At 40.3% G+C, this 27,195-nt stretch overlaps 2 protein-coding genes across 5 annotated transcripts in view; both read right to left on the bottom strand.

The window, feature by feature from the left end:
- Nucleotides 1–5,626, bottom strand: part of ITGA2 (integrin subunit alpha 2) — a 70,700-nt gene extending 65,074 nt beyond the window's left edge. The window contains exon 1 of the mRNA XM_074569406.1: nucleotides 5,516–5,626. Coding sequence (XP_074425507.1) covers nucleotides 5,516–5,561 — 46 coding nt within the window. The 5' untranslated portion in view covers nucleotides 5,562–5,626. The remainder of the gene's footprint in view (nucleotides 1–5,515) is intronic.
- A 13,020-nt stretch (nucleotides 5,627–18,646) lies between these two features.
- The window catches only part of ITGA1 (integrin subunit alpha 1), a 75,385-nt gene continuing 66,836 nt past the window's right edge, over nucleotides 18,647–27,195 (bottom strand). For 2 of the 4 annotated variants that reach the window (XM_074568898.1, XM_074568896.1), the window contains 6 exons: nucleotides 26,518–26,631; nucleotides 24,811–24,918; nucleotides 23,582–23,686; nucleotides 22,629–22,721; nucleotides 21,023–21,139; nucleotides 18,647–20,212 (listed from right to left, as the gene is read on the bottom strand). In XM_074568898.1, coding sequence (XP_074424999.1) covers nucleotides 20,168–20,212; nucleotides 21,023–21,139; nucleotides 22,629–22,721; nucleotides 23,582–23,686; nucleotides 24,811–24,918; nucleotides 26,518–26,631 — 582 coding nt within the window. In that variant the 3' untranslated portion in view covers nucleotides 18,647–20,167. The remainder of the gene's footprint in view (nucleotides 20,213–21,022; nucleotides 21,140–22,628; nucleotides 22,722–23,581; nucleotides 23,687–24,810; nucleotides 24,919–26,517; nucleotides 26,632–27,195) is intronic. The other 2 variants (XM_074568899.1, XM_074568897.1) reach the window with 1 other exon arrangement.

Below are 27,195 nucleotides of genomic sequence, written 5' to 3'. Positions count from 1 at the left end.
TCATGTAACTGTTTAGCACAGATGCGTGTCAGTCTTTCACCTAAATGTTTATAAATAAAAAACTTTCTCCGTTATCTTTTTTAACAGACATAAAAACCAAGGCTGAGACTGTTCTCTGATGTCCTCGACTAACTTAGCAGGAACAGTTCAGCCAATTTATTTACACAAAACATAAGCCCATCAACTAGCTTTCTCCCGCTGTACAGGGTCTGAAATCCTAACACAGCGCAGTATCACAGGGCCAGAGATCACTTTGTGAAAAAGTCTTAAACATTAGAACTGCTAATGGAAATGTCCTAAGCCAAACAGATAACGTGTGTTGGTATGCAAGTGCATGGCTACGCTGACGAGAATCCAGCCTGTGTCCTGTCTGCATTTCGGCATGGTCACCATGGAAATGGGAACTGGCCTGCACAGAGCCTAACAAAGGAAACCTTTAAATGAAAATAACAACACTGGATAGAGACTGCCCAAGATTTCTGCTGGGGAAAATGACTTGCTTTACTCATCTGAAGATGTATAAACTCCCTTTTACCTGTACTAACCCTGAAGGAAAGTACTTTATTCACATTTAGCTGTTTGGACACTAAGCCGTTGCGCTGGCAGTTCCAGTTATTAGCCCTCATGAAAATACATTACATGAAGTACATGAAAAAACCCACTTTCATTTATTCAAAATTTACAATAGTGAAGAAAGACCACAGTGAATAACATTTGCATAGTGCCCAAGAAACACAATAAAACCAAGGAGTATCATCCCTTTTACTTCTTTGTCTTCTTAAATGAAAATTGTGTCACTGAATCAAAAAAGCAAAGAACAATTCAAAAATTGTTTCAGAGCCTGGCAGCACATAGTTAAAACTTATTGGAGAGGTCTCATGTTTACTTTGCCCAAATTATGCACAAATAAATATTAACTGTTAATGTGTTTAGGAGTGTGATGGCAATACCCTGTATGCTTTCTAAAATAAACATAATTTGTACAAAATACAAGTCCTGTAGTACAGTATGAATGAAGCCTTAATTCAATGTGCAATGCTGTGAAAGGCAAAACTCCAAAAATAATATAACAACGCTCCTACTACCTGACAAACTCCCTTAGTAAGAAAAGCTAGAGATAGTTTTAGTTTAAGAAGAGTTCACATTTGGGTCCTGCTTTCAAACAATCTCTAGATTTTAGAATGGTTTTCAACATTGTCACTACTCACAAATATGATAACAAAAAAGCAAAAGATGATCACAAAGAAAGAGAAAGGCAAAAATTAAGATGGGTTGTGCTTTAAGTTGGTGAGTGTATGTGTGTGTTACGATCATACATGGCATTTTCACCTGGACTTCTGGCTCCATTTATTGCACCAAATGTTCTTCACTTGCTGTTCAGTTTTCAGTTTAGTCTCTGCTGCTCAGTACATTGCCTTGTACTATTTAGGTATATTATTTTAACATACTGAATTAGCAGCTCAGTTTCCTTTTGGATTCATCTCTACAAATCTTGACCATAAGCATGTAAGTATTTGCAAGAGACAGAGAATTTATTTTTCAACACTCAAGTGAAATGAGAAATCATCCTTAGCCTCATTTAAAAAAAAAAAAAAAAAAAAGATTAAGGTCAAAAGTACTTACCACTTTTGGATATCTAGTGATACAGTTAAACCTTATTTTTTCAGAATATTTAGCATATTCAAAATACAATTTCCATTGACTTCATTCACAGCTGTGAATACACAGCAGCTCTGCATGTCAAGATGCACTTTCACAACCAGCTCAAGCCAGTAGAAGTGCTGGCTCCCAGTGAAAGGGACTTTTCCAGCTTCCCTCCCTCCTTTGGCCACGAGTCCTGACTGTCCCCTATGCCAGCGCTAACACTTAAATAAATTGTTCAAGTGAACAGGATCAGTTCATCTCCAAAACTAGCCTGGCCCAAAAAAACCCCAGAAAAAATTATTTGGGCAAATGTGTCCCTGACCTGTTCCCCAGACCAAGGGCCCGTGGTAGCATGGGGAAACTGGTGGGAACATGCAATCAGGAGTGGACGAAATGTCCTTTCAGCGTCAGCCCCACATTCAGGTCAGCTTAACCAGATCGTGAAAACGCAGCTTCAGTTTTGAGAACCCCTGGCTGAGCAAAGAGAAAGAGAGGAACACAAAAGCTCCAACCACGTGTCAAAGATTTGATTTAAATGACTCGCCTGAAATTGCACTCAGCTTTTGTGGCAAAAAAGGAGAGAAAGAATCCCATTTTGCAACGGGGAAAAAAAAATCCTCCTTTCTCTTCATCCTACCTTTCTTCCTCGTTCATAGAGCACCTTCAAACTTCAAAACTAAGCAAGGCAGGAGGCCCAGCCTCTTCTCTGATCACACAACCTTCCCCTGTCCACAGGCAGCCACAGCCACACAACTGTGCGTGTGGACCCAAGGGACCGCGTGATGCATTGATTTGCAGAAGGGACAAATACAGGCTGCTAACTTATTTCAGGCACTTCCTAACTTTTGAATGTTTAACAAGTATCACAACTTGCATCCCAATTTAAACTGAAGAAAAAGACATTAGCGAGATCCTTTCCTATCCCTCTATATAGCTCTACAGCCCATTGCCAACAAGCTCCCTGGGACAACAGGATGTTTTTCATCAGCAAGAGTCAGATATGTACCAAAGACAAAAGGGGACACACTTGGAAAATCTGTATTCTACCCAAAGTTTCAGAGAAATGTCCCCTCCCAATTTCAGATAGGGCTGCTTTCTCCTTAAGCCTGCCCGGGTCCCCACAGGCGGGGGTGAGGACTCATGGTCCTCAAGTATTACACCTGTGGCCCAAAAAGGCATAGCCCATATTTGGCTGTGATTTTTCACTTCAAAGTTAAATAGTGTGAGGACTGTGTTCTTCACAGACTGATTCTAAGAATGTGTCAGGATTACATCGTTCACGTCCCGGGTTGCTGGAGGAAGATGTGTGGTGGGCTTGAATGGGAGGGGGGCCTGCTGAAGACAGTACAGGTGAGGCCATGCTAAATTTGATTTCCTCCACTAGGCATGGTCCTTCAACACTATCACTTGAGAATTGACTCTGAAGTGAATTATTCTCATAAAAGGGAGAACAAGCTGATCGCAGAGCCCAAGAATCAGCTAATGGCATGCAGTACAGACAACTAGTGGACCAGGATCCAGAAGTAAACCGGAAAGCAGAGTGCCTCAAACAACAGAGATTGCTGTAAAAATACCAAATAACATGAGAACACAGGAGAGAGGGTTTCTACATTTTCAGGTGTAGACGTAGACCTCAGACAGAAACAGCTATACCCCACTACAGCTCCAACTATTGTCTGACTGAGCTCCACACCAAGGATGGACAGAATTAATGTTAGAATCAAGCTGATAAAAATAGATTCCTTTCCAGAGGAATGCAATTTTCCAAAGATTTGTTACTTGGCCAAATTTAGGCAGATTTTCAAGGCGACGCAAATAGCACCTTCCTGCCAAATTTCAAATATCTCCTCTGAAGCATGAGGGCACTAGAGCTTTCCAAAGAAAATGTTACCAGAATTGAGCCCAGGAAAGCTACTGTATTTTCCACTGGCCTCACTCGCAGAAAGATCTGGACTATTTTGGCCCTGATTTTTAAGAACAGGCTAAGGAAAAAGCTGTATGCTTAAAATATAAATTTGAAGAACTAGATGTGGCAACCTATAAGCAACTAAGAGCAATTACACTAAGTTACAACAGTTACTATACAGTAACAGTCACTATAAGCAACTAAGTTACAACAGAAAGCACGAGGCTTTGTTGTATAGGTTGCCCTTAGGACTTTATTAAGTCCTTCTCTTGTGGTTATTCCTCGTATCTTAATCTACTTCTGTGTGCTATATACTCTCTGGTCAATGACTACCAAGGTTGGTAGCAAAGTCGTATTATCAAAATGGTAGTTCTGTTGCATTTCTATTCCTTTCCTCTTGTAGCTTCTACAATGTCTTACTGACTTCCCAAAAACAAAAGTACACACTAACAATGAGTAAGCCACATTTTCACTAACCGTTGCATTACTTTTAGTTGAATTTGGGGCCACAACAAAGCAATGCCCCTATGCGGTTCATTTAATATAGATGATTAATTCATACACTGACATAAAATCGTGTTTTAAATAAATTTGGAGTATTTTCCTTAAGTATTGAGTAATTCAGCTAAGCTAGCCCTATTAGATTCAAGAGTACCGCCTTTGACAGTAAAACAGTTCATTAGAATTCAATCAGTTTGACAATGATTATGGGAGAGCTACAACAGCACCACCACAGCAGGACTCCAGATCACTCAAAGAAAATGCTCCCATCCTGAAACTTTCTTTCCCCACCTACTTCTATAAGATCAAAAAGGCCTAAGCAAGTATTAACTCAGCAATTACATCCACTAGCATCAAATCTCATGATACATCTGAAATCAAAATTATGACAGCTTTCAACTGTGTAAATGAAGAGAAATCATGGATAGCGCCTGAACAAAGCAGACCTATCCCACTTCTGTCAGTCTCATTGCCAGAGGAATCCTCTTGAAACCAGTTCTCATCATCTGCTTTCAGCACCACTCCACAAACCTTCGCAAGTCCTAAAACCCCATGAATTATAGGGCATGTTAATGGTCCCGGTGTACTGTGACTGTAGCCAGGAGAATAAAGGATGGATTAAGCAAAAGTGCAGAGTGAATGTTTTGCCCATTGATACTTTTAAGACTTTTTCTTTTTTAAAAAATTACCAGGTTGTTTGTAGACTGTATATCTCATCTCAGGTTAATACTTTTGTATTTGATTTCATACCCTGCAGCCGCACATTCCACTGCAGTGTTTGCTATAGTTACTGAAAGAACAAGTTGGAACAGCTCATCAGTGAAAACTTGTTTTTATGCTGCTTCTTCAGTGACTTGCTAATTAAGGGTTTGTGAGAGTGTACAGTAATATTAAAACTCTGAAAGTGCTTGGGAATTCGCTCATGGCAAGTGAATATGATGGCTTAGAGTTCCCAGGAAAATATATGTAATGGTAATTTAGTCCGCCAAGAGAAGGAGGAGATGGTTCAAGTTTCCCTGTCCTTTTCCAAGGAGCGACATCTGCCCAGCAGGGTGGGAACAGACCTAGAGGACTCTTGCAAATTAGGAACAGCATTGACAATGAAGATTATCATCTCGCCTTTTAAAAACGCATAACAACCATATAAACCATAAATTCACACGCCAAACTGCACCCATTCCCTCCCCCCTCCCCACAGCGCGCACACACTCCATTTTATGGCAAGGTGAACCCCACGCCAGTCCAGGAGTTCAGGGCTTTAACCTGCTTCAGAAACGGATGTACCGCACCGCACGCACACGGCCACGGCCACCCACCCTCCTGGCCCCGAAGCCACGGAGGCTCCCACCAGCCGGGCACACGCCGCCCGCCTGTGCCCCGGCGCCGGGGGCCGCCCCCCCGCTCCGCACCGGCGGACCTGCCCGCACCGGGCGGGCAGGCAGGCAGACAGACAGACCGACCTACCCAGAGCGAGGAGCAGCGGCGGCAGCGCCGCGTCCGCGGAGCCCATGGCGCTGCGCTGCGCGGTGCGGAGGCCGGGACGGCACCGCTCCCGAGCTGGCCGCTTCCCAGGGCGGCACTGAGCGCCACCTGCTCCTCGCCGCCCCGAAATACCCCTCCTCCTCCTCCTCCTCTTCCTCCTCCTCCTCCACGCCCCCTGCACCCCCCTCCCTCCTCCTGCCCCGTTCCCCCCCCACCCCCGGCGGTGCTCGCCGGCGGGGTCCCGGCGGTGCCTTGCGGACTCCGCAGCAGGGTTGTCCCCCGCGGTTCTCCCCCATTTTCGGTCCCCAGGGGAGACTCCCGCGCTGCGCTGGAAGGGGGGCCGCGGAGCCGCCTCAGCTCGGGGTACCCCGAGGCAGTGCTTGGGGGTGGTGGTGGGGGGGTGGTGTGCGTGTGCCTCCTTCCCAGTTCTGGAGTCAGAAAAATGTAGAATCGCCGTAAAAAGTGGATTGATATAACAGCGTAGAGTGGCTGTCTTCCTGGAGTATTAAATTGGACGTTTAATGACATTAAATCCGTATCTTCTCCTTTAAATGGAATTCCTGCAGAATATCTCCTCAGCTATGCAGGAGTGCAACAGGATCCGAGAGCCTTGGCACACAACTGATCCAAAGTTGGCAATGATGGTGAGGATGTATTGCCTATGCAAAATGCTGCCTACGTAGTCTTAGATGCCAGGCCAACATCCAGGGAGACAATGTGAATCGAAGCCAGTAAAAACAGGGAGGTGAGGATTTCAACTTGCTAAGAAATCAGGAAGAAGTGCAAAGTGGAGGGTACCTGTGTGCTGCGCAGCTTTCAGCCTACCTAGCCTTGTCAGCACTGTTTGAATACTGCATATTCATTTTCCCCATCCTGCTAAATATCAAAATCTGTGGGGCTACCTTTTCATATGGGATGTATTCTATTTTGTAACAATGGTTTCTGCTATAAATTTTTAACTTCTTGGCATTAATATTGTGTAATGAAAAAAACAGTTTGCCTGTAAAATTGAAATAGAAATATTTCCTTCTTTCCCCCTTCTCAGCATCTAGGTCATGGTCCTTAGGTGTGACACAGACTGTAGCTTTTATTTCATGAGTGCTTTAATGTACATGTGTTCTCTCAGTTACTTATTTCTTTTTAATACTCTGAATTGTGAATTAAAATTAAGAGGATTGGCAACAGGTGGGGTTGTTCAACAGGTATTTATTTGAACATTGGTTCTTTATGAACATAAAGCTCTGCCAGGACATTAATCTAATTGATGGAAGGACAGCAGGGACCCGTCCCTGTATAACTCACATGGATTTCTTTCATCTATTTACCCTTGTAGGACACACAGACATGTTACTCATCCTAGCGCATGAACTTGTGCATGGACTCACTGTTTATGAGCACTTCCCAAGACACCGTCACTTCCGAACTCTGAAGCCCTCAGTCAGTCATTACCAGAAATGACTCATGTGTCTCTCTCAGAGCTGTCCCTGGGTTTCCTCTTCGTGGTGTCACAGAAGCCCTGCAAACAGATACTTCAAGGTGCAGCTACCTAAGGCAGAAACGTCAGCTTCAGTACCGAGCACGACCCAGTAATGACCAGTGGGCAGATCGTGGTCAGGAGAGCAGCTCTAGCTGCTTCTGCACCGAGTGTATAAATATGTGTGCAGCTCTGAGTCAAGGAGGAAAATCTGTACTTCTGCAAGGAGGAGGAACACTAATTAATTGATACTAATGAAAGGACAATAGCAAAAAAAAAAAATAAATTAAAAAAGTCCCCAGCATAGAGAAAAGTGTTTTCTTGATAGATGAAATAAACCTAGAATCCCCCTCTGCCCCACCCTAAAATAACCTCTGCAGACTAGGATGTCTCAGTTTCCTAAGAAACAATGTCTTTGATTCAGTTACATCATTCTAATTATAAATATACCCTAAGGATACGAAACTTTCTTCCTCATCCAGACACAATGTTGAAAAATAGTTTCTCACACACAAAGACTGTCTCCCAGGATGTTGCTTCTCAGACCAACATTTGTCTGTATCTACAAAGAATAGGTCATAGGAGAATAGATACTGTGAGAATTATTGTATTCTTCAACAATATTGCCTTAGATTAACACTTCTGTCTTAAATAGATTTTAAGGCATTTGATATCAACAGTCTCAGATAATCCTGAACTGTATATTGCATATTATAGAAACCAAGATTTTCTATATTTTGTAGTATTTCACCTTTTTGACTCTCTACAGCTGCTTTATACATATTTTAGTTTTTCAGAAAAATTATTCTTTATTACAGTTCACCTACAGTGATTAAAAAAAAAAATCTAATTCAGAGAATTGTTTGCTTAGTGCTCTTTATATTTGCAATTTAAAATGCGGCATGATACACACCCTTTGCTCTACATGTCTTTGCTCTTTAATGATGTGTTTTATAGCACCCTGTTGTGTCTGCGTGTCAGTGATCACAGGGGCACTTGCCAAAAGCATCATATCTACCAGAGCTGGTTTGGTTTCAGGCTTGGTTCTACGCACATATGGATTACTTGCACATTAGAAGAAGCTATTTTGTTGGCAAGGACCAAACAAACTTTCTTCTTCACAGGAAGGACTGTGGGAAACAAGTAACTTGATCAGTTCCACTACAGAAAGATCACTAGAATTTTTGTGTTTTCAAGAAAAATTAAAAGTTGCAGAGGGAAGATACTGAGAAAACATTTGATTTTTAAAAGAGATTCTTTTTTGTGGAATTTTACAACTAACGTGTGTTATCCTAGCTTTTTAATGTGGTGACAAAATGTAAAATTAATGCCAACCTTCTCAGCAAAACATTTGGGTATTTCCATTTTTGTCATCTGTGAGGGGTGGCCACAGAATCAGAGTTTCTGTGGTATGCAAAACTGAGTTTTTTGTTAATGTATTTCTGGGAGGGGCTCTTGCGAAGGTGACATAATTTACACACAGGAGGCCAAGGTGTATGGTTCCAGGTTGCTCCTTTGATATGATTTGTCTGAAGATGTTAGTGGGAAGGGCTACCAAGTACCAGTTATTATTTTTGGCAGACACATGATGTCTGTGACAAAAATGTTGTGGTAAGGGCTGCACTGAAGGAAAAAAGAATAAGCTACTAAAAAAAAAAAATCTAAAAAGGAAATGTTAAAATTAGCTGTGAGGATGTAGTTTAGACATTAGCAAAATTTCAGTTTCAGAATTAAACTGGAAAAGGTCAAAAATACACAAACGAGATTTTAGGAATTATTTAGGCAATTAGTAGATAATGAAACAGAAATTTGCTATGCTACTGTCCAAATCACACATTTTTAACACTTTGTGCAATTTTTGTTCAATCGTCTCAAAATGCTATAGTAGAACTAGAAAAAGTTGAGTCAGAGTAAGGAAGGTGGGAATGGCCTCAATACCTATGGCCTCAATACCAAGGTAAATTAGGACTCTGCTCTGGAAAAAAACCATGCCTTTAAAAGGACATAGTAAATATATAATAGAAGGCGCATGGATCAAGCTAATGGGGTCAGTTGAACTCTCTTTTACAATACGTGAGGGAGGGATGTCTGATGACCACATAGCAAGGTTAGAAGACACACAGAAGACGATTCTTCTCCCAGGGAGCATGCAGGTGCAGATTGCAGGGCTGTAGGGTGGCTGATGTTTAAAGTCGACCTGGGTTCCCAGTCCAGATCAGGGAAGAGAAATCCACCAAGAATTGCTAAACACATTGAAACCTTCCCAGCCCATGAAAACCTTGAGCTGCAAAAAAGGCTGGAGGCTGGAAGAGTGCTTTTGGAAAGCTGGTCTTATGCTTTTCCCTTGGTATCTGCTTTGGCTGACATGAGACAGGACATGATACTGCATAGACCTGTGGTCTGACCCAATGTTGGTTCTTTTATGTATTTCCGCTATTGGGCCAATGTATTGTTTTCTATGCAATTGATTTAATTATAATGAATAGTCAGGAAGACAGACTTAGTATAAGGATTGGTTATTTTTAGTATTTAGCTCATTCTATGATTATTGAGAATATCAGGGCTGATTTGACTTCAATAGATATATTTCGGAATTCTTAATATGATATTAGTACCAAGATAGTCACCTTCCCCTACTGGGAATCTGCATAGAAGGCAGAAAACTAGTGAAGGCTGAAAATATCCTATAGTCTCGCTTCCCTTTGAAATCCTCTGCATGCAAAGGGTGGACAGCTAATTCAGGCAGCAAGACTCCCTCTATGTAGATTTCAGAAACACCTATGCTACTGTCTTGAAGGAAAAAGAAGTCCTATAGTTCAGGAGGACTGGTGCGTCAGACACCTGAAGTGGTGTGTAATGTGTAGGGTAATGTGTGAAGTGGCGTGTCGAGCCCCCTCCCCAGGCACACGCACACACGCACACCCTGTGTGAGGCAAACTGAGCCCCACGGTTAGTTCCCATTCCTAGGCTTTGTGTTCACAGTTGAAAAGCCACAAGGTACAGCAGTTAATGGATCACACCTGCCATAGGTGATTTATTCTTTCTGTCTCTCTCTTTGTCTGTGCTTTTAAATGAAGGCAAGTCTGGAATCAGTTTCCTCTTTGCCCAGCTGTGCGTTCCCAGCTCCACCTCCTGTGGTGGCACTAACACTTGTACAAGGGTGCAGGAAGGCAATCGGGGGTTGGTGTGGCTGAAAACTAACACACACCCACAGGTAGACACAAAGGGAGTCACAGATAAGTTACAAAAGCAGACAAAAGGCAAATTGGTTTAAAATCCATGGAGTTGCCTCCTCTACCTTGCCATGCATCTCAAACCCACTGAGAATCATCCAGACCCACTTTGGGAAGCTGATTTTCTTACATGGTGATCAACAGTAACCTACCTTGTTATACAAGCCATCCCAGAGTAAAAATTTTAAACCAAGTAACCTGTTTTCCACAAAAGCTGTGGGAGACCTTACAGCAGCCTTCCAGTACCTGAAGGGGGCTACAAGAAAGCTGGGGAGGGGCTGTTTGCAAGGGTATGTAGCGATAGGACGAGAGGCAATGGTTTTAAACTAGAGCAGGGCAGGTTTAGATTGGACACTAGGATGAAGTTCTTTGCAATGAGGGTGGTGAAACACTGGAACAAGTTGCCCAGAGAGGTGGTGGAGGCCCCATCCCTGGCAACATTCAAGGCCAGGCTGGATGAGGCTCTGAGCAACCTGATCTAGTTAAAGATGTCCCTGCTTACTGCAGGGGGGTTGGACTAGATGGCCTTTAAAGGTCCCTTCCAACCCAACACATTCTATGATTCTATGAAAAAGGGCTAATAGTGATGACAAAGACTCAACATAGACCAAGACCGAAGGTCTGAAAGTCCAACTGGATCAGCATGCACTTGCTTTCTTAACCAGGTAATATGAACCTCGGAGGGACTAAATGGGACTGAATATTGAAGAAGTCAGGATTTTAGGGAGAAAACACAGCAACCATAGGTAGTTTAATGCTCCTTTTCACTACAGACAAAGACAAGTATGCCAGAGTTCTGATCTGAAGAGCAGTCCTGCAGGAATAATATTCATGTCCTTTAAAGTGATTCTATTGAGACACTGGAACAGGTTGCCCAGAGGGGTGGTGGAGGCATCCCTGGAGACATCCCTGGAGACATTCAAGGCCAGGCTTGATGAGGCCCTGAGCAACCTGATCTAGTTGAAGATGTCCCTGCTTACTGCAGGGGGGTTGGACTAGATGGCCTTTAAAGGTCCCTTCCAACCCAACACGTTCTATGATTCATTGTATGATTCTCTGATTCTGTCCTCGGAAAAATAAATATAAAGGTGATATTCAAGACAAGGTTCAAAGTAAAACCACTAAAAGGCATCTAGAGCGGGCATCACATGCTCAGCAATAGCTGTATCACTCCCCAGTCCTTCTCCTAATGCACAGCACTGCTTCCTACTCTAGACATGTCAGCACACATTTACCTATTTCATCCTAGCACAGAGTATCTACATACTTTTGCTGAAGGAGAGCAAAGCTTGTACCTGTCATAAGGAAATTATATTAATGGGTAATAAGGTAGCCAGTGAAAAAATGTTCCCATTCACCTGTGATCCCCAAAAGTGGGAACCTATATGGAGCCTGCTAATGCAGCCTATATAATTTCATGCTCTCTGGAGCAGCTGGTGTGCTACCCCAGCAACTGCAGCCTATTTAACAAAGCATTAACCTTGTTACAGCTCCAGTAACCACTCGAACTCATAAAATAGTGGATATCTTGAAAATATTTCTCAGACAGGAGTTATAAGTACATGATGAGAATCACACAGAATCACAGAATCACACAGAATCACAGAATGATAGTGGTTGGAAGCAACAACTGGAGATCATCTAGTCCAACCCCCCTGCCAGAGCAGGGTAACCTAGAGCAGGTGGCACAGGAACGTGTCCAGGCGGGTTTTGAATATCTCCAGAGTTGGAGACTCCACCACCTCTCTGGGCTGCCTGTTCCAGTGCTCTGCCACCCTCAAAGTAAAGAAGTTGTTCCTCATGTTGAGATGGAACGTTCTGTGTTCCAGTTTGTGCCTTTTGCCCCTTGTCCTGTTGCTGGGCACCACTAAAAAGCATCTGTCCCCCTCTTCTTGACACCTGCCCTTTAGATATTTATAAGCGTTGATGAGATCCTCTCTCAGTCTTCCCTTCTCCAGGCTAAACAGACACAGATCTCTCAGCCTTTCTGCATAAGAGAGGTTCTCCATTCCCTTGATCATCTTTGCAGCTCTCTGCTGGACTCTTTCCAGTAGGTCCTTGTCTTTCTTGAACTGGGGAGCCCAGAACTGGACACAGTACTCCAGATACGGTCTCACCAGGGCTGTGTAGAGGGGGAGGATGACCTCCCTCGACCTGCTGGCCATGCTCCTTTTAATGTACCCCAGGAGACCACTGGCCTTCTTGGCCACAAGGGCACATTGCTAGCTCATGGTCAACTTGTTGTCCACCAGGACTCTCAGGTCCCTCTCTGCAGAGCTGCTTTCCAGCAGATCTGTCCCTAACCTGTACCGGTGTACGGGGTTATTCCTCCCCAGGTGCAGCACCCTACACTTGTCCTTGTTGAACTTCATTGGATTCCTCTCCACCCAACCTTCTAGCCTGTCCAGGTCTCGCTGAATGGCAGCACAGCCTTCTGGTGTGCCAGCCACTCCTCCCAGTTTTGTATCATCAGCAAATTTGCTGAGGGTGCACTCTGTCCCCTCATCCAGGATGTTGATGAATATTGTGAGCAAGACTGGACCCAGTACTGACCCCGGGGGAACACCACTACAGGTCTCCAGCTGGACTCTGCACCGCTGATCACAACCCTCTGAGCTCAGCCATTGAACCAGTTCTCAATCCATATCACTGTCCATTCATCTAACCCACATTTCCTAAGCTTACCTGTGAGGATGTTATGGGAGACAGTGTCAAAAGCCTTGCTAAAGTTGAGGTGGACAACGTCCACTGCTCTACCCTCATCTACCCAGCCAGTCATACCATCACAGAAGGCTGTCAGACTGATCAAACATGATTTCTCCTTGGTGAATCCATGCTGAGCACTCCTGATAACCTCCTTTTCCTCTACCTGCTTAAAGATGACGTTCAGGATGAGCTATTCCATTCCTTTTCCAGGGTTGGAGGTGAGGCTGACTTCCCTGTAGTTTCCTGGGTCCTGAGAACATGAGAACCTCTGTCTCCTCAGAACATGCCTTTATTTACATTTTTGACCATTTCTATTTTGAAAACATAGTAGTTGTTTTCTGTTTTTTGCAATTAAGACCTATCTATTCTTCCTTTTTATTTGCCTGTCACAAAAAGTTGCTCAATCATTTCATAGGCATTTTTTAGTAAATCTGGCTCCCTTAACAATTCCTACTGAATCACACTGGATTTTAAATTAATTAAGAGAGATGAATTTAAGTCTTAATGCACTGTTGTATTGTTGGGTTTTTTTTCTTTTTTTTTTATATATTGATTGCATTGTAAATGTTTTAAGCTAATAAATAATACTGAATCGAAAAAAATACCCTTTGTTATATACATTGCTGCGGAATTGGAGCTATTTGCAACTGATCATTTGCTACATTATCTACCATTAGCTACTAAACCTTGAGTTAAAGATGAAATATCAGACAGGTTGATGGGGGATACAATGTGGTAACAGAACCAAGAGTCATCTAGTTGACCGGATGCACCAAAGTGCTTTATATCAGATTGCAGAAATCTTACTCACCATATAAGAAAAATTCTCTTGGGGGCGTGAGGAGAGGGGGGCAAACAGGCCAACCCTCAGTAATTGGAATGAAACCTGAAGGTGCTTTGCATTTAAGGGATGAATTATGTTGCAGTAGTATCTTATAAGACATATATTGCTCTCTAAATATACTTACTAATGGCTGTTTGCTGAGAGCTTCAGATGTCTTTCCAAATACTGGAAATTCATGACATAAAGGAGGCCAGAGACTGTGAATTAATTTTGGCGGATCCCTCAAATAAACAGCAAAAAGCAACTCAGTAGTTTTTGAGGTTCCTGAGACTCTCAAAACCTACAACACCAATACCACCAAACCCCATTTTTCTGGCTAACAGGGTAGTGGGAAGTTTCATCAGAACCCTAGAAGTTTTGAGATGTAATAGCATCTGTTGTGGCATAGTGCAAAATGACTGAGGCCAGAGTAATAGGCTCTTGTCAGTGAGATTTTATGATCTGGCAAACAAGAAAGTGAGCTACTGATGGCTATTAATTTAGACCATGAGATGAGAATACGCAGCGAGATTTGTGTCTACAATTCCCCCAAAGGAAAAGCATTATTTTTCCCAGACTGTATCTACCGTCGCAAAATTGCAAAACTTCCAATGCTTTTCAGGGAAAACTGAGAAGCTCCTCTGTTTTTCATCTTATCCTCTCTGGTAAGATGAAAAGGCTCCTTAATGGAAGACAATATGAAGAAACTTTCACAAGAGAGAAAGAGATTTTATTCCTTTACCCCAGGAGGAAGAATAAAGGCACCCTTAATATGAATAAACCTTAAGGACCACATGTAATACTGAATCAGATACTTGAAGCTTTCCAATAAATATTAACTTCCAGTTCCAAATCAAGCTGAAGCTTTCCAATAAATATTAACTTCCAGTTCCAAATCAAGCTGAACCATAACTGGGAAGCAGGATTTCACCATGGCCACTGCTAAGAGTGGACAGAGAATATGCGAAGGCGATGGACAAAGTATGCCAAGACAACTGGCCCGCTAGATGTAAATGTGCAATCCACTTTGTATACTTCTCCCTCTCCCATTTCTTTGAAAATCCCTAGGAGGTGCAACATTCAGTGAGCCCTTGAGGAATGTCTGTCCTTTCTGAGAAGACTTACAACACTGAGAAAAGGAGACGGGCAGAAGCATAAGTGCACGAGAGGGGCAAAGCAATAAAGGAGCATTATGCCCCACCATACTAGAGTCAGCAGAAAAATCTGCCTGAGGGTCTTTTACTCACCCTTTTGTTTGAATGAGCAAAGTCCAGTATCTCTGAGGTGTCAGCCCTTAGTCTTTGTAATTAAGACATAATTGCATTGAGGGCAGTTCACTGTATCATACACTTCTTTAAACAGAATCTGGTTGTGCTCTCTAAACTGTGGAATCGGCCAGTTGTTACTAAAACTTCATCAGTGCCTTCATCTTTAAGACTTCATTTTTACACGACTCAAATCACATCCACTGCATGGACTGCTATTGCCTTTGAACTGTGAAGCCTTAGGGCTGCTTCTGCTGAATGCAATGAATTACAATCTAGTTTTGTGCAAGTGATACATAATATTACACTTCTTGCTGTGAGAAAGTGATGCTAAGTCTTTTTTAATTCCATTGAAAAACAATGTAAAACAAACAAAGAAAAATAGAGGTGACTTTTTTTTTTTTTTTTCCTTTCCTGATTTTCATTGAAATACTCCCATGGAAAATGTCCAGCAACTCTAATGATCAGATATATACAGAGTAGGATATTTGGTGAGCACTCCCCACTCCCCTATGACTGGACAGGATGTTGCTATTAGAGAATTGTGATTCACCATCAAAGTAGTCTCTGATGAGATAACAGTTAAGTAATTACATGGTTTGTAATGTTTTCTTAAAGCTAGATGTGATATAAAAGGTGTAATCTTTGTCTTCTAGGAAGTTTTGATACAAGTGTTTACTAGGCTTTAAGGAAGATGATCTGAATCATTTACAACTATGCAAAATAACGGACTGTTTGGGTCACAGGAATAATTTGTACAGAAGAATCACTGGATAGGAAGAATGGTTAGATAACTGAATGTGTCTTCAACTTTTATGCACGTAATGTTATGAAAACAAGTATGTGTCAGGAAGTCATATGGTCCTCTGGAAAGCTTTCAAATGTAGCTATTAAGTACAGAATCCATACAATTAATGGCAATGTATTTCTGACAGCTTGACTACATTTGAGGTTTCCTTGATGTTATACTGTGCAAGAATGCTTATTTCTACAACAGCTTTATATTGACAGCTAGATGGATTAGTTTTCAGGTACTGAGATGCCTTGGTATTATTCTCGCATGAATGTAAAGCAAACAAACTGCAAAGGAGGCTTGTTAGACTCTTTAAAATTTTTTTTAATCAATAAAACACATGGAATAATTTTACACAAAAAATAAAATGCTGTGCAGAATGTTGTGTTTTTCTTACAAAGGATGCGAATTCCCTCTTATTCCTGCTAAGTGGTATAATTAACAATGGTACACTCTGATTCTCTTGCTCTGCTTTTATTTTTTTAATGGGACCATCACCTACACAATAGTTAATACAAGAAATTAAAACAATTAAACAATGTGGAATTCATTAGATGAGTGTGACCCTAACTCCAGCCTCTCGGGGCCAAGTGAGATGAAAACTCTTGGCTCCAGTTGAAGGTGGGTTCCCCGGAGTCAAGCTCTGCAGAAGAGGAATGTCATGCTCAAAATGACTCAGCACAGGATATGTACTAAAGGGCTTAGGTAGTGGGGCAGGATCATTGGGTGGCGCAAAGCCTCCTAATACAGACCCAGGGTGACACCAGACAAGCACAGGAGCGTAAGTGGCAGCCCAGGGAGATTGCTCTAACGTAGCTGCTGTTTTCTGAGTCTGACGAAATTACACACAGGATCAACAGCCTCTGGACCAGCCTCAAAATGAAGCAGGAGTGATGGTTTAAAGGTCTTGCGCCTTTCCAGGGAAGTTCTATGCTATAGAACTTCTATAGCATAGAAATTTCTGTAGAATAGAAATGTATCTTGTCCATCCCCTCTAAGGTTAGCTGCTTCAGCGATGAAGTTTGGAACTGAGGTGGGCTAGACTCCGTCCGTTGCCTAAATTCTGGTTATACACCCAATTTATTATTACTGTTTTTTTACAGGCTTTTATTCGAATGAAAAAATGTTTAGTGTGTTCATTATTGGAATCATTTTACAACCCTAATGTGTCTTTTTATAGGTACAAAACAAATTACATGCTGTTCTGATGTTTTTTGTGCCTGCTGAATTTTGGTAAGGTGTTCCTGATGTTTGCAATATTGCTTTCAGGAGGCTTTTCTGTTGTATATAGTGAAAAGCAGCAAAACACTGCTCTTGCAATAGTGTGTGGAAAGGGATTTATGGATAAAAATAATGATTTTACTAATTTATCCTGTGTAAGAATAATGTGCTATAGTGCTATCCCCTTTATATAGTTATATTTTAAATAGATACTATAATTGAAAATCTGATAATAGAACAAACGTGAAAAGAGAAAAAGCATCATGACAAAGACAAAAGCAGTGTGGTTATACGAAGCTTATTACTGCTTTTACAGTGCAAAGCAAGTCTAAAAAGAATGGAACACTGATCTCAAACATACTTTGCATTGATAAAATACTTATGTATCTAGGGAAATAGACTGTTCTATTGACTTATATTTTTTCAGTTAGGCTGATGCTTTAAAATAAGACATGAAATTTCATCAGAAAGGTAAAATGCTCTGGTTAACAGCTTATCATAACTAAAATGTGAAACACTTAAACAAAATAAAAGTATGCTGCATAAAATTGATGTGTGGCTTGCACAATTTGTGAGTAATTTTATGAAGCCAGGAAAAATTACCTCATGGTTAACAAACTGGCTGAATAATAATAAATATAAGCATTTCCTCTGCTACCACAGACTTTCTATGTGTGCATGGGTGAGTCAAAATTCCTTCATAATTCTGTTCCTTTACAAAACCATAATAGGGTAACAGCACTGTTACGCCTTTACAGAGATACTATGAGGAAAAAAAACATTTACAATTCTGAAGCATTTGGATGCCACAGCAACAAGTGCCATTTAAGTCTTTCAAACAAATTGGCAAAATCATACAATTTCTCAAAATAAGACCTGCATCTCACATGGGACTGAAAACACCTCTGTGAATATTAACTTATCTTCACCCTTCAACAAATGGATTTTGCTTTCCTTCAAGGCCTATTTAACTCTCACGGTGAATGAAGCAGGGAGTTCTCACCGCACAACTCCTCCATCTCATTTCTTTGCCTCCGTGCCTGTCCTCCCTCTGTGCTCAGGACCAGGGCAACTCACCTCCTACCCCTTCAGACAGGGTGCGCTTCCAGGCGTGCAGAGGAGGACAGAAAGCCAGCCTGACGGCTCGGTGGCTCTGCCAGGCTCCGCAAAGCGCAGCCACCCACCGCGTTCCCACGCAGGGCTCTGCCTTCTCCTCTGAGTCACGCCGCCACCTTCGGCAGGCTCCTCTTACGAAATAACCACCTTTCCCACAGGCTCGAGGAGAAATTGCCAACGCTTCCAAACTTAATCCTACTCGCTGCGTTCACGTAAGTCCAAGCCTTTCCCAATGACTACTGTCTCTAATTTAGGACCTAAATTGAAGGGACTTAAGAGTGACGGCATCTTTCAAACAATAAAGCACCTTCTGGCACGCTTCCAGAGTTGTACTTGCTAGCACATTCAGCTCAATCTATGGTCTCTTCTTAAAGAAAAAGAAGTCTTTATAAAATATATTACTGCTATTTAAGCTATTACTATAAAATCAGTGCTAAGTTAAAACCTCTTGGCAAACTGCAGTGATTTTTTATTTTTTTTTTAATTTCAGTGACATTTGTACCAAGAGGAAGAACAATTTTTCCTGGCTTTTTCCTGGCAAGGCAAAGCTTTTCTGCAAACAAGTATGTATTATAGAACTTAGTATGTCTCCTCAACATCTTCTGATCTTTTGGCAATCAAAACTGAGTTGTCTCATGCTGAGGCAACATCGCACTTTGCCAGCATGCCTGCATTTTCCACTGTTAATTTTGTGTGGCTGCAAGTAATATAGGAAGCTCTCAAGGACAAGGTACAGCCCAAGAGCCCCGGGGAGAGGTCGTCGTGGAAGGAAGACAAGTGCGTGAAAGAAAGGAGGAAATTGGATAGTCTAAATAGAAAGAAAAAAAAATTCTTAAGGAAATCTTTTGCTATCTACATTTCAGTGTATTCTTGTATAAACTTTTAATCTTTGTCACAAAATAAACATCATTTGTTAAGTGCTTATTCAGTATGCGAGTTCTTCTTCACTTCTTAAACTCTTAAGTAACAAAGATGATAACGTGACTTATAATACTAGTAGAAGCTTGTCAGTGCTGAATTTCCTATCTGTGTCTTTTGTTAATTATAATTTTGTACACTTTAAACTCATTGGATTAAATAGCTACACAATAAATTTACAGTGACAGCTTATGAAGCACCCTCCTGGCTACTCCAAGATATACAGTAAGAGTCAAACTTTCAGGGTACCTCAAAATATTTTCTGCATAAATATGGACATTTCAATTTGCAGATACAATTGTGTCCCTGCTTATTTGAGTACAGTGTGCAATCAGGTGGGCTTGAATGTTTTGTGTATACATTTTTAGGCCTGCCAAAAAATCTGTTTCAAGTTCAAACAGTTATGTAATCTAATGGATCAATCCTTTATGGTCTGTTTGACCATAAAAATCTCTTTCTTGGGGTATCCTGCGTTCATCTGGATGTGCTAAAACCAGCAGAAAAGAGAAGTCCAAGGTATTTCAATATGCAGGTGCTTCTATCTTCTGAATTGTCATTACATCAGTTACCATACAGTATTTGGTGCATTCCCAAAGTTTGGGTGTTCCGCTTTGTGAACTGACAGTCTGCTTTCACAGAACTGACATAGGGAGGAAATTTTTAAAATTATGCTTTTTCGTTTTGAAAATCATAAGGTGATAAAAAAGACTGGGATTGCTACATACAAGCTGACGTGTTGCATAATTTGGAATGAAAAGTGATTCCACATGCATTTGTATATAAAAATATGATTACACATTTTCCTTATTAAAAAATGTTAGAATCTTTGAACTCTGTTACTCTCCAAAAATGAGTAACACTTGAAAGTATGTCCTTGAGTATCACAAAATGCCGTAAGGCTGTTTATTCTTCCTTTGCATCATTCCTTTGCGTGTGTGCTTGATTTGCTTCTTGTTGTTCTGCTTCTTGTTTTTTTTTTAATGCACTAGAGTTTAGAAAACATTGTGACCGCTGCATTTAAGTTTATAATTTTACAGTAACATTTTTGAGGCAGACCTGAGCAAAAATTTCTCCATCTTTTTTCTTCATTTTTCCATTTTCTTCTTTAGTGGTCTCTTGAAAAACCCAGCCTGCAGAAAAGAAAAAAGTGACTAAGAACCGCTCAAAGCATAAAACCTGTATTGGTAGCATTCATGTGCTGGTTCTTACTTCTATTTTAATACTTTCAGTAAAGTAAAAAGTCGTTTACTATTTTATCACTGAAGTACAACATTGTTTTTCCTGGAACAGAAAAACTAAAGAGACATGTCATGACAGCAGACAAAAGGAGTACACTTAATATATAGTGAGCGATTGCCGAATCATTGTTACGCTTGCATAGTCTCAAAGGTTGAAACACTTAATAATATTTGGTACTCAATTGTATAAATAATACTTAATTTTGTACTTGTCAAATTTTTCAAGAGATCATGCATGTTGAAATTTATAAACTGTAACCTTCTAACGCAAGCATGAACTAAATATTTAGCTTGGAGAAGAGTGCCCACTTGTGGCAATACTTACACTACAGGCCTAGCATCTCTTGCACAAAGAGAAAACCTGATTATCAAAGGCCACAGTCAAAGCTAATAAAAAACTCCCTTAATAAACCCTTAATGGTACAAAAATCTCTTTCTAGTTTTCTTTTCATAATGTACTGTCCATACAGATTTCAATTGGTTAGCATTGCACGTTACACATCAGAAAAATGTAGTGTTATTAGTTATTTTGTCATTTCTACAAGATTTCATTCCACTTATTAGACAATATTAGTGTCTCTGAGGGTGAGATACTAATAAATAAAATTGTCTCTGAGACAATATTAGTGTCTCTAAGAAGCATACGGCACAGAATTTAAACATATTTGTTTAGTTTCATGAAGACAAGAACATGCAGCTTACCTTCCACAAAGCAAATATAAGCAGTGCAAGTATCAAGAGTCCAGCGAAGATACTCAGGAGGATAACCCATAGGGGGACTGTACCCGGTGGCAGTTCTTTGGAAATCTTAATCATGGTCTACAAAGTGTTCAGAATGTAAGCAATAAGTAACTCATCTTTCTAAAATATCAACAGCGCAGCATGACTTTTATCAGTATGCAGTGATTTTCCAGGGTACCACTTCATTTCTAAGTATAGGAATTTGTAGGAGGGAATTGGGAAAGTAATCTCCAACATGAAACCCTATGTTTACCTAGTTATCTTGCACTTTGACAGTGCATTCATTTCATGAGGGTTGTCCCTGCTATAAGTCAGTAGTCATTGGCTACGGGACCAAAACCATGAGTAGCTGAAGTGTATGTTAGGCAGTTGCTTTCGAGTATTCTTCATTACTCAATGCCTGCGTCCCTTAAAGATGGCTTCTAAAGCAGTTACAGGAAATAAGTGTAAGTACTAATTTGATTTTAAAGCAGTCATACAGTCATATCTGGTGTAAACTAATCTGAAATAAGGAATATTCACATTTAAATAAATGTGACGACATAGGAGTTTGAATTATTTTAACTTAATAATTTATTAGAGACACAACCTTCAAAAAAGCATTGAAGAGCTGAACACTAAACATTCAATTTGACATTATATCTTAAAAAAAGTTAATTCTGAAATTCTTTAGTTTGTAAAGGCAGGTCTCATTATCTGCAACCCTCTCAGCTGCATTTTCACTCCTGGATTGAATTTGAATCTATCAATCACATAAAAGAAATGCCTGGATAAAATACCAGCTAACACTTGACCTGTGATGGTTGTATTTCCAAAAATATTTTGCACAAGATGTAGTTCACACTGAATATTGCTTTGCTCTAAATTTTGGGGGTACTAACAACAATAACACATAATAAGACTTTTGCTTAAAAATGTACATTGTAGTAAATAACTCCCAGCATGTACAAGTTATCACAGAAAAGCAATGCATTAACCACTATAAATGGAATAAAGAGTATTAAAGGATAAATAACAACTCTAACAAAAAATTAAAGAAATTTCTCTTTACACCTGACACCCCTACTTTAATGTTATATAGTTTCTTATCTAAGAAAATGATACAGAACTTCTGAAAAATAAAAGATGCTGTTTAAAATATATATCTTGGGCAACGAAGTGGAAAGAAATAATAAATAAAGAAATAATAAATAAAATACAATGTACAGAGTAAGATCACTTCTAAATGACCCAGGACCAGTATTTTTAAAATACTATTAATTCATTAAAAGAATACTAATTATGCTTTTAATTTACATAGATGCAGAAAGCACTTATGCTGCAGCAGACAGAAGTACTTCAGATAGTACTTCTTACCAAGGTTCATTGGTGGGTAATGGGATTTTGGTATCATCATCTGACTAATTATGACATTTCTACTGTAATATGAAATCACTTATTTTTATTTAGAGTAGGACAATACATTACAACCGGTAACAATCAGTTTTCTAGTAACGAATGCAAGTGAATGAATCAGAGGCATAAAAAATCCTATGAAGAATAAACCCATGAATTATCATGTTCTTACCTCCAGTTTTTGATGGTCATTTCTCAGAATCAGTGATGAGTTCTCACTCCTAAGTAATGCTTTCACAACAAGGGTTAAGCTGTGAATACTTGCCTGGAAGAAGAAAGAAATGGCTATCATTCGTAATTAAGAATTTTGAAGTAGAAAGCTTTGTAGAAATGAGAAGGGTGAAAGGAAAACTTAATGCTAAAGTTTTGGGAGATGCTGAAAAATGTGAAAGTCAGTGGAGCTGCTCGTGTGTGTCACCTTCAGCACACACATCACTGTTTATGAGACAGCAATACACCTTTGAAGGAGTAGAGAGCAGAGATTTCAAATAAGTTCTAATAATCCTGGAATACTACTTTGGCCACCGGGACAGATTTGGACTTCCTAAAGTTCTGTTGTATCTCCCCTCCTGTCCTGCTATTTTCTAGAGAAAAAAAAAGGCACAAACCAGGAACTCAGTATCAGAAATTTATCAGCTGAGGAGAATGGACCACAGCCTGGTCGTTGTTGTCATCAGACAATACTGAGGTGTGGTCTGAGGTGGACCTCTCCTCTCTGCTCTTTTTGACCAAGTAGTCCTTTCTAGACTTGAGAAATCTTTCCAGATTAAAGCTTACTTAAACATTATATGCTGCTCTGTACCCCTCCTTACATCTGCTGAATTAGAATTTGTGGATGCATAATTAGCTATTAAAAAAAATGACCATCAATACAGAATAAGTAAGAGATGTATTCGTACCATGTTTTGAAATTTCTGCAAAGTTCTAAGTACTTACTTTAAGGATAATAAAATGCATGTAACTTAGTTTTGAGGAAATCTTAAAATAACAAGAGAAACGATATCAAAGACCAGGGGACTGTGGAGGCTTAAGAAAATGAAAGGTATAATTTTAATAGACGTTAGAAACATTGGCTTAAGTTTCTCAAACCCAAGAGTATTCTGAATACAAACAGGATTGACTTACTTTTATGATGGTAGGTTTCCATACTCTTAATGAAACATTGACTTGATATATGTCAGATGGGACCAGGGCACAATTAATAGATGCACAGCTGTATGTATCACAGTCCTGTTTAAAAGGCACCAGAATGAATTAATAGGAAGAAACTTTTCACATTACTAAAGTAAAAACATGTAAACTACTATATATAGAAAACATAGTCTTGCTATGACACCAATGCTAAACTGATAGTAATTACTGGGTCTTTTGATGTAAAAATGACACTGCAGGATATAAAACGAGTTGAGATATTCATGCTGTGGTGGAATAGGCTCAGTTTTGGCAGGCTCGCTTAGCCTTGAGGAAGCTCTGTTACCGTAGGTATGTAGCAAAAGGCACCAGCAGAACTCCTAAAGGAGGCACAGCCTGTAACAGCAAGTGTTTTTCTGCCAACACAGTTATGGCTTCTCTGCAGTGTTTTTTGATCCTTTCAAATCATGGGATACCTGAATCTTTCAAGCAGGGCAGGATGTTTGTGTACAAATTCAAGTATCTTTACTTCTCAGTATCACTTGCTGAGGGCAGCAGAATTATGCCCAAACCTTTGGAAACATTTGCTCAGCCTAGAGGTTTATCACCTCTGTGAAGGACTATGATAAGCATGGCAAAATACTCTCCCCACAGCATGGTTTCATTTGCACCAGAAACTCAACTTGTGCCTCTATACTGGGGAGGCAGCATGACGGATTTCCCCCTGACATGGCAACATAATGCGGCAGCAAAACTACTTTGCAACTCTTCCATCTAAAAGTGAGAGGCTAATTCTTTCCAAATGGGATCACCAATTACATTTCTACCAGTTGCATGGAAAATCTGTCAGATCAGAGTGCTAGCACTTGGAAGTATTTTCAGCTGGTTGTCTAAAAAAGTTGCAAGGGAGATGAGAAGCTTTTAAAATATTACTATTTATTAATTACAATGGGAATATAGAAGGTGAAGATTTACTCAGCTGTCAAATGTGATACTGCTATTTACATATTTGCTAAATTAAAAAAAAAAACCCACCCCAAATTCAGTTCCACATACAGTTCTGTAGCCAAATAAAAACTATAGCTAGTCTACACAAAGATGACTTTTCAGGCTATTAAGACAAAGTGAGTTTCCACAGGATACAGTTTAAAAGAAGCTTTTACATATTTATTGCAGATAAATATAATATCTGTCATGAATATATATACTATATCTGGGCTTACCATAATTGTATCTTTTGTAGGTTCTTTTATTTTTGGCAACACAAATGGTTTCCCAGCACCGATCTTTAAGGGATCTACAGGGTAACTAGTTTGGCAGATGGCATTCTGCTAGCAGAAATACAAATATTATTTTTATTGTCTGAATATGCATTCTACTACAGAAAAATGCTCTGGAAACAAGCCAACATTAACAATATGGAATATTTAATAACAATAATATTTACTAACAGCTAAATGCAATAAACTGCATATTGCAAGAGCCCAGAACAGGAAATTCACATGGTGTAGGTATCGAAATATCATTATTCAAACAAAAAAATGAGCTTTTTATGAAATAATTTAACCTAAACTCTATCCAGCAACCTAAACATCTGTAGAAGCAAACGAGCTTCCTGCAAGAGGACCACTACATGAACCAGGAAGAGCTGGCTATTAAAGGAGCTAAATAGCTTTTGCACGGGAATCCACAGAGGTTCTGCCTTAGCAAGCAGACAGGCAGGTTAAGCGCAGGATTCAGGAGCCTCTGCTGCAGTACCCAAAAAGGGGGAGTGTGTGCTGGACCTCCATGGCTCCTTCAAAGGCAGCCGGGAAATCTTCGTGGGTGTCTTCGGTGCAGGTGAAAGTTGACTTTTTTTTCAGCCCTCTCAGATTACTAGCATGAAGAGGATTGCAAAGCCCCTGCAGTGCACTTTGGCACACTACTGTCACTAGGGTGTAGCTAGTGGTTGATGAATTATACCCACAGAAAAAGCAGAGATTTTTTGAGCTTATGTGCAAACTTGGGTCAAATGTGGTGATTGCCTAGGGATGCAAATAATGGGGGAAGGAATTCTGGGGGGTTTTGATTATTTTTTTTTTAATTTTAAAGTGAACCTTGAACTTTAATTTAGACCGTTTGGTTTATTTTTCAATGGTGTAACACCTCAAAACTAAGTGAAATATTTGCATAGACGTGCTCATGTGTGTGTGTCTCTGAGGGAAAGACTCTTTTTAGGTCACCCCTTAGCAATATTTGCGTTCTTCAGCCATCCAGTTACTGATATAGCTCTAATTTTAATATCTACAGATCTGGAATCATGGGACTTGCTGGAATTGTGATCTCCTCCAGCTGCTCTCGAGGAGTGAAATGGAAAACCTCAAATGAGGGCTCTGATGAAGAACATTTGAAAGACATGACCTACCATCCCCTTCAAGATGTCTCAGTGCCCCAGAGAAGGAGGAAGCCAGAGGACTGCTAGTGCTGGGGAGCAGACGTGCAGGAAGGCTAATAGCAGCAACAGAAAGAAGAGGACTGAACAGCAGATTGAGCTCTAGATGTACACAGCAGGACCAGAGCATTTGCAATAAGTGCTGCTGACAACAGAGATAATTTGAGGCTTAGTAGGCAAAACTAAGAAAGAAACTCCTGTCACTCATATCTCAGTCTAGGCCTGTCATCACTTGGCAACATATCAAATTAACCGTGTTATAGTCCAGTTACTGTTCAACACCATTTTAAATTTGCTTGTTTCCTTTTAAGAAAACTTATCTCTCTGTATTCTCATGCATAGCTGTACGTACTATTAAAACATCAGCACCTTGTATTTTAGACTGGAAGCAATATCTACCTTGAAGCAAGGCATAATCCCAAATGTTTTCATTTTACAGTTCTTTACAACAAAATCTTCACATTTAAATTAATCATAAAAATACGAATTCCTGGCTTACTTGGGAATGGGACAATGCAGTAAGATAGAGAAGAGTGTTCTTGGCTGCTGTTACATTGGGAAATAAGATCTGCAGTGTGAGGTTTGGCATTGGAAAGTGTTCACCTTTTTCAATCTAGTAAAAAAAAGAAAAATATTTTTATTAGTACTTTCCTTATTTTGTTGGTATTTGATTGTTTTTTCCTTTCCTGTATTTTTCTTTACTTCTTTGTTTTTTTTTAACTTTTCTACAGTCAGTTATGCAAAAGTAGTGTGATGAACTCTTACTTTTTCCCCAAGAACAGCCTGTTGTGAATTAGCAGACACATGCTTCTGTGGTCTTTGGTCTTGTTATCTTGTTTACTGCAACCTTTTATCATCATGAACTTCTATCTAACATAATTTTGTTTCAATTTTTAATAAAGCCCCCCAAAATGCCCTAACATGGGGGAGGAGCCTCTGTACCAGCGGTGGCTCATGCTGGTTCCTCCTCATGTGTGCTTAGACAACAGCCCTCCTGCTCCCCGGCGCCTCTCCCCTGTTTTCCCTGGGAAGCTCACAGGGCATATCTGTGTAAGCTGCTGCTCCTTCTGAACAGGCCTGCTGTGGCCGAGGATGGAGAAAATGGCTAGGTGGAATTACTGGCAGGAGAACTGACAATCCTCTGTCTTCAGTGGATGAGCTTAATAAATACTCAAAA

This window comes from Larus michahellis, chromosome Z (genome assembly GCF_964199755.1).
Source record: "Larus michahellis chromosome Z, bLarMic1.1, whole genome shotgun sequence".
In the NCBI taxonomy this organism is placed as follows: Eukaryota; Metazoa; Chordata; class Aves; order Charadriiformes; family Laridae; genus Larus; species Larus michahellis.
The sequence above is the reverse complement of the archived record's forward strand: the minus strand, read 5'-3'. Positions and strand labels throughout refer to the sequence as shown.